General features: G+C 55.9%; 3 protein-coding genes across 3 annotated transcripts; 2 read left to right on the top strand and 1 right to left on the bottom strand.

Moving 5' to 3' along the window:
* Window positions 1-44: 44 nt before the first annotated feature.
* Window positions 45-7,577, top strand: AURANDRAFT_67346 (hypothetical protein; the record flags this gene model as incomplete). The annotated part of the gene is made up of 10 exons (XM_009042762.1): window positions 45-420; window positions 559-1,868; window positions 2,025-3,102; window positions 3,612-3,763; window positions 4,556-5,022; window positions 5,094-5,155; window positions 5,377-5,496; window positions 5,620-5,925; window positions 6,294-6,819; window positions 7,052-7,577. 10 exons carry the CDS (start codon window positions 45-47, stop codon window positions 7,575-7,577), a joined length of 4,923 nt encoding a protein of 1,640 aa, XP_009041010.1.
* Window positions 7,578-7,871: 294 nt separating this feature from the next.
* On the top strand, window positions 7,872-9,978 carry AURANDRAFT_67347 (hypothetical protein; the record flags this gene model as incomplete). The annotated part of the gene is made up of 2 exons (XM_009042763.1): window positions 7,872-9,093; window positions 9,275-9,978. 2 exons carry the CDS (start codon window positions 7,872-7,874, stop codon window positions 9,976-9,978), a joined length of 1,926 nt encoding a protein of 641 aa, XP_009041011.1.
* A 310-nt stretch (window positions 9,979-10,288) lies between these two features.
* Window positions 10,289-11,245, bottom strand: AURANDRAFT_67348 (hypothetical protein; the record flags this gene model as incomplete). The annotated part of the gene is made up of 1 exon (XM_009042766.1): window positions 10,289-11,245. One exon carries the CDS (start codon window positions 11,243-11,245, stop codon window positions 10,289-10,291), a length of 957 nt encoding a protein of 318 aa, XP_009041014.1.
* Between the last annotated feature and the right edge of the window lie 202 nt (window positions 11,246-11,447).

Genomic DNA, 11,447 nt, shown 5'->3' on the forward strand with positions numbered 1-11,447 from the left:
AATCAGAAATGTATAACAATTTGAAAACGGAAGTAGGTAGGGTAATGCCCGACCTCAAGCAACACAAGAGAGTGACATGTTACTCTACAGCGACCTTGTCGCTGAGACCCGGAGAAGAGCGGGTGATCAAAGTGAAATTCAGTGCGAAAATCCCTGAAGGCCAGTGGGTTGACGATCAATACGACTGTGCCATCAAGGGTGAATGGGCGGACAACCCCCACACTGATGACCCGGGGAATCACCGCAATGGAATGGTCTTAGTAGGAAGGAGTAGAACTGACATCGGAGGATTCATGTGGGAAGGGGACGGTACGCGTTATGGACAGACTTACGTCAAGAATACGCACCAGAACTTACCTATCAGGATCGAACGCGGACAGGAACTAGGAGAAACCAATGTCATTAGCGGAGTGGTCACAGGTTCGGCAGACAGCCGCACCGGGGAAGTATTTCATTTGGACGACGATGCTACGAAACAAGTGGCAGAAAGAGCCTCTAGTATCGAGCATAAGTTCTCCAAGTTGAAGTGGCTCCCCCTGACCTTTATCCAAGTAATAGTATTTTATAGTGGAATCGGTGGATTCGATAAGGGGTTGCAGAGAGCTTGGGAAAAGCATGGGGCGGCGTTCAAAGTCGTCTTAGCCATAGACAACTGCGAGCTCAGCAACGAGATTCACCAAAACACTTTCCCAGGAGTGACTGTTGTAAATCACATACTGGGCAAATCATTCAAGACCACAATGGACTTGATCAGCGAATATGTACCACGGGAGCAGTGGAGCTCGATGTACTGGCATGCTAGCCCATCGTGCATTGAAGGTTCCACTGCCAACATGCAGAAGAGGAATGTGAAGGAGTTTGTAAAGCTCACACTATGGACCCTCAGTCTCATGAGGCAATGCAGGCCAGGAATGTGGACCCTGGAACAGATCCCTGTAATCGCTAGATACGTGATGTTGGAGACGCCATATGCTGAAGTCTTGAACATGCGTGAATTCACAGCCCAGACGTCCGACAGGAAAAGACTCATCGCCTCTAAAAGAGACCTGAAGCTGCAGAAGCTGTCCGCGGAGGAATACAAAGAAAAATTTATATCTCCGAAGAGGATGCTAATGGAGGCATACGATCTCATAGACAAGGAGATCGAGCTAATACGTAACGGGCATAACTACGTAAGGTCAGCAGAAGAGCCGGCCTACACAATCACTGGTAACCCAATTCAGTATGGTCCGCAGGGACCCGACATGAAACCAGTAAAGACACCAGAGTTGCTGAGAATGATGGATATTGAAGAGGGAGACTTTCAATTCCCAGATGACCTCAACGCAACGAGGATGTTAAAATTATGTTGCCAGTGCATACCACCGTCGTTCTCGGAAGAGATGACAGTAGCAGTGCTAAACACTTGGCATGATTCTAATAAGAAAAATATACACAACCATTTCGAAGACATATTCCATGGATTCGGGGTCGAATCCGAAATTTTTGCGGGGGACCCAGTGGCCATGAGAACGGGATGGGACGAGTTGAGGGACAATGTAGTTCCCGACATTGCAATGGTTATGGATCAGGACACTTGGCGCATAGGAAGAGTGGCGGAACATGACCATGAAAAGAAGAGAAAATTGGTATGTTTGGCGTATAACATGGCAGTTGCCTGGTATGACGAAGACGCAGTCTGCAAGCCAGACGGAAGGTTAAACACACGACACATGACAAAGGAAGACCTAGCAAAAGCTTCGGTCAAAGCACATACAATGCAAACTGAGTATGCTCAGGAGCCTTTGAATATGAGCGTGATAGACTTGCCTGACATCTGCAAGGACGTGCGTCCCAGACCAGACAGAAACCGTGAGGACCCCAAATATGTGCCATGGTCGCCCGCGTTTAAGAATGCTCGCGCGGGACTGAGACCGGGAAACCGGATGATGACCAGAGGGACCCCTTCATCAGATAAGAGGACCCCTTATGAATTCGTGTTGATCACTCATGACTGGCCTCACCAATACGATATCAACCTTCAGGATAATATAGATCGGCCAGCGATTGTGTTCGACCCTAGGCGAAGGGTGTTCGAGCGCTATAGCCTGGAAGAAATAGAGCAAAAGTTCCTGCCGTACGATTACGATACAGCAGGGGAATTTATATATGAGGTTAAGCCGTCAGAAGGAACCGACATCTCCCCAGAAGGATGCCTAATTCCGCCGAACACTAAGGGAATATCTACAAGTAGTGCATGGCGAGAGCAGGTAGACCACCTACTGTTGGATAAGATAATGAATAATCGTAAACTGATGGCAAAACTAGGAGGCATGAGTCTCCCTGAGGATGGTGGCGCTGCCAATGATGGCGCGCCAGAAGGAGTATCCTTCCTGATGGGTATCAGTCACATGACTGGAGTACCCTTCTCCATCATGCACGACCCCACCATAGCTGACTTGTGGATGGCGTTGAGAGACATGTTCTTGACAATAAACCAGGGGCGTGTCAAAGGCAACAAGCTCACCAATATTAAAATTTCGATCGCCTCCAGAGATGGGAAAACCCGCTCTAGCGCAAAAGACTTAGGAACCGCTGTCATGACTTCAGGAGGGCCCAACGTGGACAGCCACGTACTGGTCTCAGAGCCTGAGAGGCGAGTCGACACGTGGGGCCGGTTATGCGAAATCAATAGGCGAACCGGGATTACGCATGAACTAGGAGCAGGGGTTCGATGGACCATAACCTTCTATTCAGATTTCAGGAACAGGTTCAGTCAAAACACAGCAGTTCAATTGATGGACTCCGTCACTGACGGAACCTTGTGGGGTGCTAACCAGCATCCACAGAAAGATACTGAGGCTGAGGGAGCAGCTGCGAACTCAACCGAAACAACCGCGGAAGCCGAAGTTTGGCCACCGTGGAAAAACGCCGACAGGGATGAGCGAGGGTTACCGTTGCCTGACCAGCCCAGAGACTTAGGCGTCGACGATAAGTGGCGAGTAAAACCCGCTACGGATCAAGAATTAATTGACACCATGAAAAGGATTGGTGTGACAGATAACCCAGTGCTCGGCGACTCCATGAAGCAGCATTTCAAAGAGATGATAGCGTACTGTTGGGGTATGTTTGATAAAACCCTTAGACCGGTAGACTCAGACCCGGTTGGGATTCAGTTCTTAGACCCCCGACAGCAACTGAACCTATTAAACTACAGCCATACAGACTCAATGCCCCTAAACTAGCCTTCTTGAAAGACACAATTCAGGAATGGATACGAGATGGAATCATCAGACCGTCAGAGTCCTCTTGGGGGTTCCCAGTGGTCATTGTGCCCAAACCGCAAAATAAGGGCTGGAGAATGTGTGTTGATCTCCGGAAGCTAAATGAAACTATCAAGCATGACTCGTACCAATCCCCGAGGAACGACGATGCACTGGCGTGGTTAGCCACGAAACCTATCAGGTCTACCCTGGACATTAGGTGGGGCTATCACAATTTGATGTTAAATGCGGAAGCGCAGGAGGCGATGACCTTCACCACTCAGTTAGGGTCCTACAGCTACGTAAGGTTGCCGTTTGGACTAGCTACAGCAGGCGCGTTGTTCCAACGTTATATGAATCAGTGCTTAGATCGCTGGTTGTGGACCGATGTGGTCGCTGTGGTAGATGATGTAGCAATGGGTAGCTCGGATGAGGAACACCATTTGCGACTGGTTACCGACGTCGTGTGTACGTTAGCAGCCAAAGGATTCTCTGTGAAAGCAGAGAAAATGCAGCTTTTTGTTAAGGATTTCGTGTTCTTAGGGCATCTCAGCACACCGACTGGGTTGAAACCAACTCCGCACCTGCTGGAAGCCATCAAGGACATGCCGGTTCCGGATCCTGCGGGAGAAGATCCTAAGAAGAAGTTACGCAGTTTCCTTGGGCTAGCGTCATATGTGAGAAAATTTATTAAGAACTTCGCTACCATAGTGCAGCCGATGAACAGGCTTTTGGAGACCGGAGTCCCCTTCGAATGGTGTGACAAATGCCAATCTGGATGGGATGCGGTGATCCATGCATTGTGCGAGACGAACGGCGTTCACCCCCCAGATTACAACTTGCCCCTGTACATCCGAACCGACGCGTGCTGCGAAGGATTGGGTGCTTACTTGTTTCAAATCATTGAGACCAAGGCTGAGAGGAATGGCAAGCAGGTGACTCTGAAACATGAACGCGTGATTGAATACTGGAGCCGTAGCGTTCCAAAGCCAATGAGATGCTATGATGCTAGACGTCTTGAACTCTTGGCGGTGATAATGGGCCTAGAACATTTCAAGCCTTATATAGATGGTGTGAGAGTGTTCCTGGATACCGATCACAAAAACTTGACCTTTATATCCAATATCAAACACTCGTCAGGGCAGTTAGCCCGATGGGCAATGAGGTTAAGCGAGTACAATTATGAACTTAGATATAGACCTGGGATTAAAATGGAAGTAGCGGACTGCCTAAGCCGCAACTCTTTGGCCCAGGAGATCACAGATGAAGAAATGGCAGTTATTATGTCAACATATTGTGTGAACATTTCCCAGATTAAGCTAGGTGAGATGGACACGAATGGATTGCGCAGCAGCGGGGCCGAGTTTATGGTCACGTGGGGCGAAAGCCTCCAGCATGGCGCAGTAGGCGAAACCAACCTGACAGAAGCGTTCTCAAATGAAACACTCTCTAACGAGGGCGTTGAGATTCAAATTTTGAAGGGGGTGGCCATGCCTACAATTAGTGAAAATGATGATGAAAGCAAAGAAACAGATAGCTCACAGGATCAAGAAACCCTGAAAGAAATAGACCAGGCTAAAAGAGCCCGGATCGCGTTGCAAGCAAGTGACACGATCACAGATAAACAGTATCAAGATGCGGCTGTCGACGACCCATTTTTCTTAAAGATACAAAAACAACTTAACGCCAGTGACCCCAGCAAAAAGGCGAAGGCGCAGAAGCGTTGGTTGATAGATGACGGCATACTGTGGCAGCGTGAGGATGGTAAAAAGGAGCTCAAGTACGTGCCAGTCACGCTACGAAGAGAAGAAATCCGCATCCACCACGACTCAGACTTTAACCAGCATGCAGGTCGAGACAGTACCCTTCAAGATTTGAAACAGAGATTATACTGGCCAAACATGGACGCAGATGTGGGACGATATGTCCGACATTGTTTATGGTGCCGTAAAGCTAAAAGCTGGCTGCCGAAAAAAGCGGGCAAACTGCAGCAAACCTTACACCAGCATAGCGGGAGTTTACTATGTTCCGCATCAACACTGGCTGAGAGGAAAGAATATGAACCGCATCTATAATGATCCGGTGCCGTATCCCAAAGATCCCACTGAACCCAGTGATCATACTTTTGTTGGAGGTACCAAGATTACTACTTGGGAGAACGCCGAACTGATGATGCTGCTCGAAAGAATAAAGAGCAACTTTGACTGCGAAATGTCTCCATTTCATCACTTTCGTAGATCGTTTCAACTTGGCGGTACAAAAGACACAAAGAGACTCTTGTGTAACCCTATGATTGCTAAGGTCTGGACTATCCTACACAACATCAAGCGACGAACTAAAAACAGTCGCGATCATGATTCTTACATCATCACCCTAGATGGTTCTGGACTTGGTCTGGTCACTGCAGCGGTACATCATGACCGCGCGGGCATCTCCCTTACTCAAGCAACGTGTACCTACAACGTGGGCTGCTACACTGGAGGCGAGCTTAATCATTACCAGGCCGCCGCGGACGTCTACGGCGTCGTCGTGTGCCTCGTGACATCACGAGGAGCGCGGCATCTTCCGCGTCGAGCCGCGCGCGCGGCTGGAGGCGCCGCGGCCGGACGCGCCGCCCATTCCGAACGCGCCGCCGCCGCGGTCGCTGGGGTCTCGGGAATTCGACGAGGAGGTCGCCCACGTCGTGAGTGCTTTGGAATCGACGCCGCCGCCGCCGCCGCCGGCGGCGACGCCGCAGCACCGGACGCCGCCGACCGCGCCGCCCACCATCTGGCTCGCCTTCTGGGCCGAGTCCCACTACGCGTCCATCGTGCCGGAGGAGGACCTCGCCGGCGCGGCCATGGTGCACTGTGCGCCCTAGGCGGGTTTAGGCCTGTGCGGCGCCGTCGTGAAGGACCCGCTCGCGATAGCTTTTTGTTCTTACCCCGCGGCGGTTCCGTTTCTCTCGCCGCAGAGCCCGCGGACCGCGGCATCCTGAGGCGGGCCGGCCCATCGAGCCGGCTTCAACCAAGCCTGGTTGCCGCCGAATTGCCGAGCGTGGCAAAAATATAGGGCGAGATCTGGTGCTGCCCTGGCGCATCCCGCCGCAGCGGGCGTTCACGAAGCGCGGCGGCGACATCCAGCGCTACGTCGTGCGGGGCTACGTCAAGGGCGAGGAGATCGAGGTCAAGCACAACGCCGTGGGCCCCGCCGTCGCGCGGCGGCACCGCCGCGACTTCTGCGCGAATCCCGTCATCGACCGCGGCATCGCGCTGCGGCAGAATCTGGGGCTGCCCGTGCCCGACACGGCGTCGACGCTCATCCACGGCCTGACGCCGTCCGTGTCCTACCACTTCACCGTGTCCTGCGTCGCGGAGATCGACGACGAGATCCGCGAGTCGCCGCCGAGCCTCATGTCGAAGCCCCTGGAGATCCCGGCGATCGACGACGAGGACTGGAACACGGGCGAGATCATCGAGAAGGTGCTGAGCTACAGCTCGAGCAGCCGCACGCACCACCGGACCCACGGCGACGGCCACGCCCAGGTCCTCGTGCCGGGCGACGCGCCGCGGGCCAACGACGCGGAGATCGCGGACGCGTGGGCGGGCAAGGGCGCACCGGCCGACGGCGCGGCGCCGCCGCGCCGCGCGGACGCGCCGCCGCGGCCCCCGCCGCCGGCGTCGTCGCCGCGGGCCGACCACCACCACGAGCGGCCCGCCGACGACGACTGCGCGATCAGCTAGGGGCGATGGAGCTTCAACGGACGGAAATTATTTTTAAAAAAGCTTAAGCTTAATGTAGAAAAACCTAATCCTAGTTTCGTAATAAAGTCATGGGCGATTGTCGTGGTCTGGAAAATCTTTTTGCATGAACTCCCGGACCGGAGCCGAGGTGGCGAAGATGTCGACAATGAGTTTCTTGAACTGGTCGCTCTTGCGTCCCTCCGGCATCAAAGTCTGTCGGATGTCGTACTTTGTCGTTTCGACCAAAACAGCGCGCGCCTCGCCGACAGTCGACATATCTGATGCCTCCAAGGGAGGAGACGCGGCCCACAGATACCAATTGGGTGGTGTCACTCATTTTCTTGATTTCAAGCACAGGTCAGAGGCCCTTGGAAGAGGGGCACATGGCGCTAAATGTGCGAAACTGTACGCCAAAGCATATTACGCAACAACGGAGGATGATTTGGAACGTGCGATAGACGCCATCAATGATGACACCTTTGCAAAGCAGAGGATTTTTGAAAATGGATGGTCTGCAGAAAACCAATTCCCTTTAAGGGTAGAGCTAGGGCGTTTGAAGACGTCCTCATGTGTGGAAAGTGCAAACCATAGCAAACGCGGCCGGCGGGGATGAGAATGGCGGCGATGCTCAGCCACTTTCCCTCAAGGCCCCTGGCGGCTGCCCCCCTACTGTCGCCGGGCCGAAACTATCGCCAGCGCATCAGCGCGACGTGGTCCGCCCTGGCGTGATCGTGCGCCGGTGGGGTCCGTCTTGAAATTCTCACTAAAACTAAATAAATCGAACTAAATGTGGGCTGTGCCGGCAGGGTCCGTCTTGATATAAATCCTCGGCGAGCGGGGCTCCGCTCGTACACCGCACCCTTGCGCAGCAGCCTCGAGGGCACCCCGCGCCGTGCCAGTGAACGAGATGTGGACCAAGCTCCCCGCGCCGCTTCATGGTCTCGTACTCGACCACCTCGAATTTGCGGACGTGCTCAGGGCGACGACGACTGGCAGCGGGGGTCGAGACGCCATGGAGCACATCAACGTCGTGTCTCGAATGAACCCGGGGTTCATTATGGGCACCCAGGGTAACGAATGGGAAGAAACCCTCATGCTGAAGAAATTGAAACGGTGTGAGGTTATCCGGGTCGCCGGGCCGCGCGGCGACTACGCGCCGCTCGTGGACGAGCTCAAGGGGCTACGAGACGTTCTCACGAATGGTGCCACCTTCGACATCGACTTGGCTTTGGGCTGGTGCGAAGACAACTTGATCTGGTGCGAACAGAATGGCGCGGACGAGCTCTCCGAGATCGTCGAATCGGAGAATTTCGACGATTTCGTCGCTCGGCTCGAGCTCGAGCCGCGCATGGGCCGGAGCATCCGGAGGCAATTCAGAGAGTACATATACCACAACCTCATCGAGCGATGCAATGGTGTCTGGAAGGACGGCGGCAGCCCCGACGACGAAGGCGTGGTGGCGTGGATTCGGGAGCCCGAGAACTGGCTCCACCGCAATAACAGCCACGAGGTCTATGCGGCCATGGCAGACCACCTCGGCATCAAGCTGACCCATGAAAACAAGAGGAAGATGACGAAGATCATCAGAGAGGCGCTCATTGCCGACTACGAAGACAACCCCGACGAGTGCTATGAGTGGATTGTTCAGCTCGGGCTGCGGCTGGGAGCCGCCCTGAAGGAGTTGGCGGGAAGGAAGGCCAAGAAGCAGCGGATCGAGGATCCGGGCTCGCGTCAACCTGGGTCTTTGGGGCTCAAGATAATGGAAGAGCTATTGGGCGGGTCTATGGCCCCTAGGGCCAAGGTGCTGTGCGCCGGCCTGGAGGACGCGGGTCGCACTATGGCGGTAGCAAAGGAGGTGCTGGGTAAGCCGCCGGAGGACGACTTTGGCCGAGCTTTGCAGCGGGTGGCACGGTCCACGGGCTCTTGCGAGGTGGTCTCAAAGGGAACCTACGGCAATACGCTGTTCACCCTCCGAAAGGGCGCGGAGGACGGGATGGAGGAACTGGCGCACAGGTCTGATTTCGGCAAGTTGCCGCCGAACACCGTGCGCGCGGGCCCGGCGTCCAAGAAAGGGGTGACTTTAAATTCAGTCCTGAGGACGGGGTCGATCGAGGGGCTGCATTACTACGGTGTCGCGTTTGCGTTCAGCGAGGGAGGATACCGGGAGTGGTTCGGACCCCACCGCTTTGATCGCGCGGCGGCGGTGGATCCGAAGCAGCCATGCGGGCCACCAGGGGCGCAAAGCGCCCTGCCCGCGGTCGATTGTGCGACATGTGTTTCAGCCGCTGTGGAATTTTGTGTCGCCATTAGATCAGAACGGGCCGATGGGGTTTATAGATCTGGTGTTTGGCTGGTTGGATATGGGAGTCTCGGCCGACTTTGTGAATAGCATGGTGTGTAAAGTCCACGCAGAATTCCAGAAGGCGTTTAATAACTGGCTGGACGGGTCCGTTAAGGAGCCGCCAAAGTTAGCGGTGTTACCGACACACTTGCAAGCCCTCATCGATGATGAGATGGCTGTGGTCAAGCGTGTGAATGAGTTCCAGCGCCGTGTGAGCGGCGGGGTGTCGTCCCCAGCTTCGGGGCAGCGGGGCGAGGAAGCGCAACTGGAGCTGAAGAAGTCAAAGAAGAAGAAGAGGAAGAAGCGCGGCCGGGACGACGCCGACGGGGCGCCCGCGAAGGCGGGCAAGCCGGCGTCGAAAGGGACGGCCGCAAGAGGCGCTGGTAAGGATGCGGGCTACGTGGATGCCTTGTGGGACCTGTCGAAGAAGGACGGCCAAACGATCAAGGATAAGGGCATGGGCGCCTGCCTCGGTTTCCTGCGGACAGGCGAGTGTAAGTTCGGCGCCAAGTGCAAGTTCTCGCACAACAAGCGCTTTTGGGATGGCCACGGGGTGACGTGGTCGGCGGTGAAGGCCGCAGCGGGGGGCAAGGTGCCGGGCTCCGACTCGGAGTCGGAAGATGGAAGCGGGTCGCGGTCGCGTTCGCGATCGCGGTCCCAGCGGCGGGATTGAAGCTCCGGACGTACCGAGAGTTGAATTGAAAATTGAAATTGAATGGGCTCAGGAAGCAGGCCGGTGGACGCGGCGGCGCCGCCGCCTGCTCCGCCTTTACCTGATCCGCCGCCGGGCCCGCCGCAGCCCGCGGCGCCCCCGGCGGGAGGGGTTTGGCCCGACCCTGGCTTTGTTCCGATCGACGTGAACTGGGACGGCGGACAGGAGGAGGAGGTTTTCTTTGTCGAACGGCTGCGGGCGACGGCCCGAGCACTTTGGCCCGGCGTCGACGCCCTGCTGGGGGGCGAACCCCTTCGAAAGATAGCTGTTTTCAGGGGCGCTGGATGGCTTTGGTCGAGTCGCAGAAATGCTCGAAGCCTGCGAGCTCGTCGTGCAGTGCGACAATGATGAAGCTGTCTGAAAGACGTGGAAAAGGGGAAAGAAGAAGAAGTTGCGCGCGTGGGGTGACTTGGCGAACGTGTCGGACACAGAGTTGGGCGCAGTTTTCCGGGAACTCGATATCTTGGCAGTATCGCCACCGTGTGGCGACTGGTCGCTCGCCGGGCGGCAGCGCCGGCGAGCGGGGTCGACAGGCGGGTGGTTGGTGGACTGGCTGAAGGTTCTCCAGCGGGTTTAGCCGGCTTGTCCGAAGGTGATACTGATGGAATTCATCTATCTCAGGGGCGACGCAGAGTTTGAACGGTAATTGCGCAAAGCCCGACGACGGCTGCGCCGTCTCGGCTACTACGCCCCGCCGCCAGAGAGCTGCGTACTTAACGCAACGGAGCTTGGAGGCGAGAATCGCGTGAGGTTGATCTGGCCAGCACGGCTCAGGTCTATGGGCGCGACACAAGAGGTCCGCCTGCTGCGGGGCAACGAGGCGGGCCTGCTGCAGCTGGTGCCAGCGGATTTCTTTGTCCCCCTCAACGAGCTCACGGAGACACTGACATACGACGGGGAGTGGTCGAAGTGGGCAGAGCCGGGCCTTCAGGGATCCCGTGGCAACCAGCACGTGGTGCTGGGCCGGGTACCCGGAGACACCGGGCTGGGGCGGAGAGTGTGCAGCGCGCTGCACCCTATGCCGACAATGAGGGCGACGCTGTTCGAAGATGCAGCCGATTAGCCACTGGGTCCTACGGAGGGTTTCGTCGATGACCGGGACGGCCGGGTCCGGCGACCCGAAAAGGCAGAGATTTTGCGGCTTCGGGGGTTTCCGAGCCAGGTGGGGGCCACCTGGTCGTACCCCGACACCGCTTCGTTCTGCGGAAGGGGGATCGGTGCCCAGCATGCTGTCGCAGGGGTGACGACGGCCTTGTACCTGCTGCGGCAGCCGGAGGCTCCGTTGCCGGAGGGTTTGGCATTGAAGCAGGTCAGGTTTGAGGGCTACGAGTCTGAGGGCACAGTGGAGTCTCAGGTATCGGAGCGGGAAGATCAGGACGTTTCGCGGGTATCCCTGACCGCAGCATAGACACGAGGGCTGTAGCTGGAGC

This window comes from Aureococcus anophagefferens (assembly GCF_000186865.1).
Source record: "Aureococcus anophagefferens unplaced genomic scaffold AURANscaffold_37, whole genome shotgun sequence".
NCBI classification, from domain to species: domain Eukaryota; class Pelagophyceae; order Pelagomonadales; family Pelagomonadaceae; genus Aureococcus; species Aureococcus anophagefferens.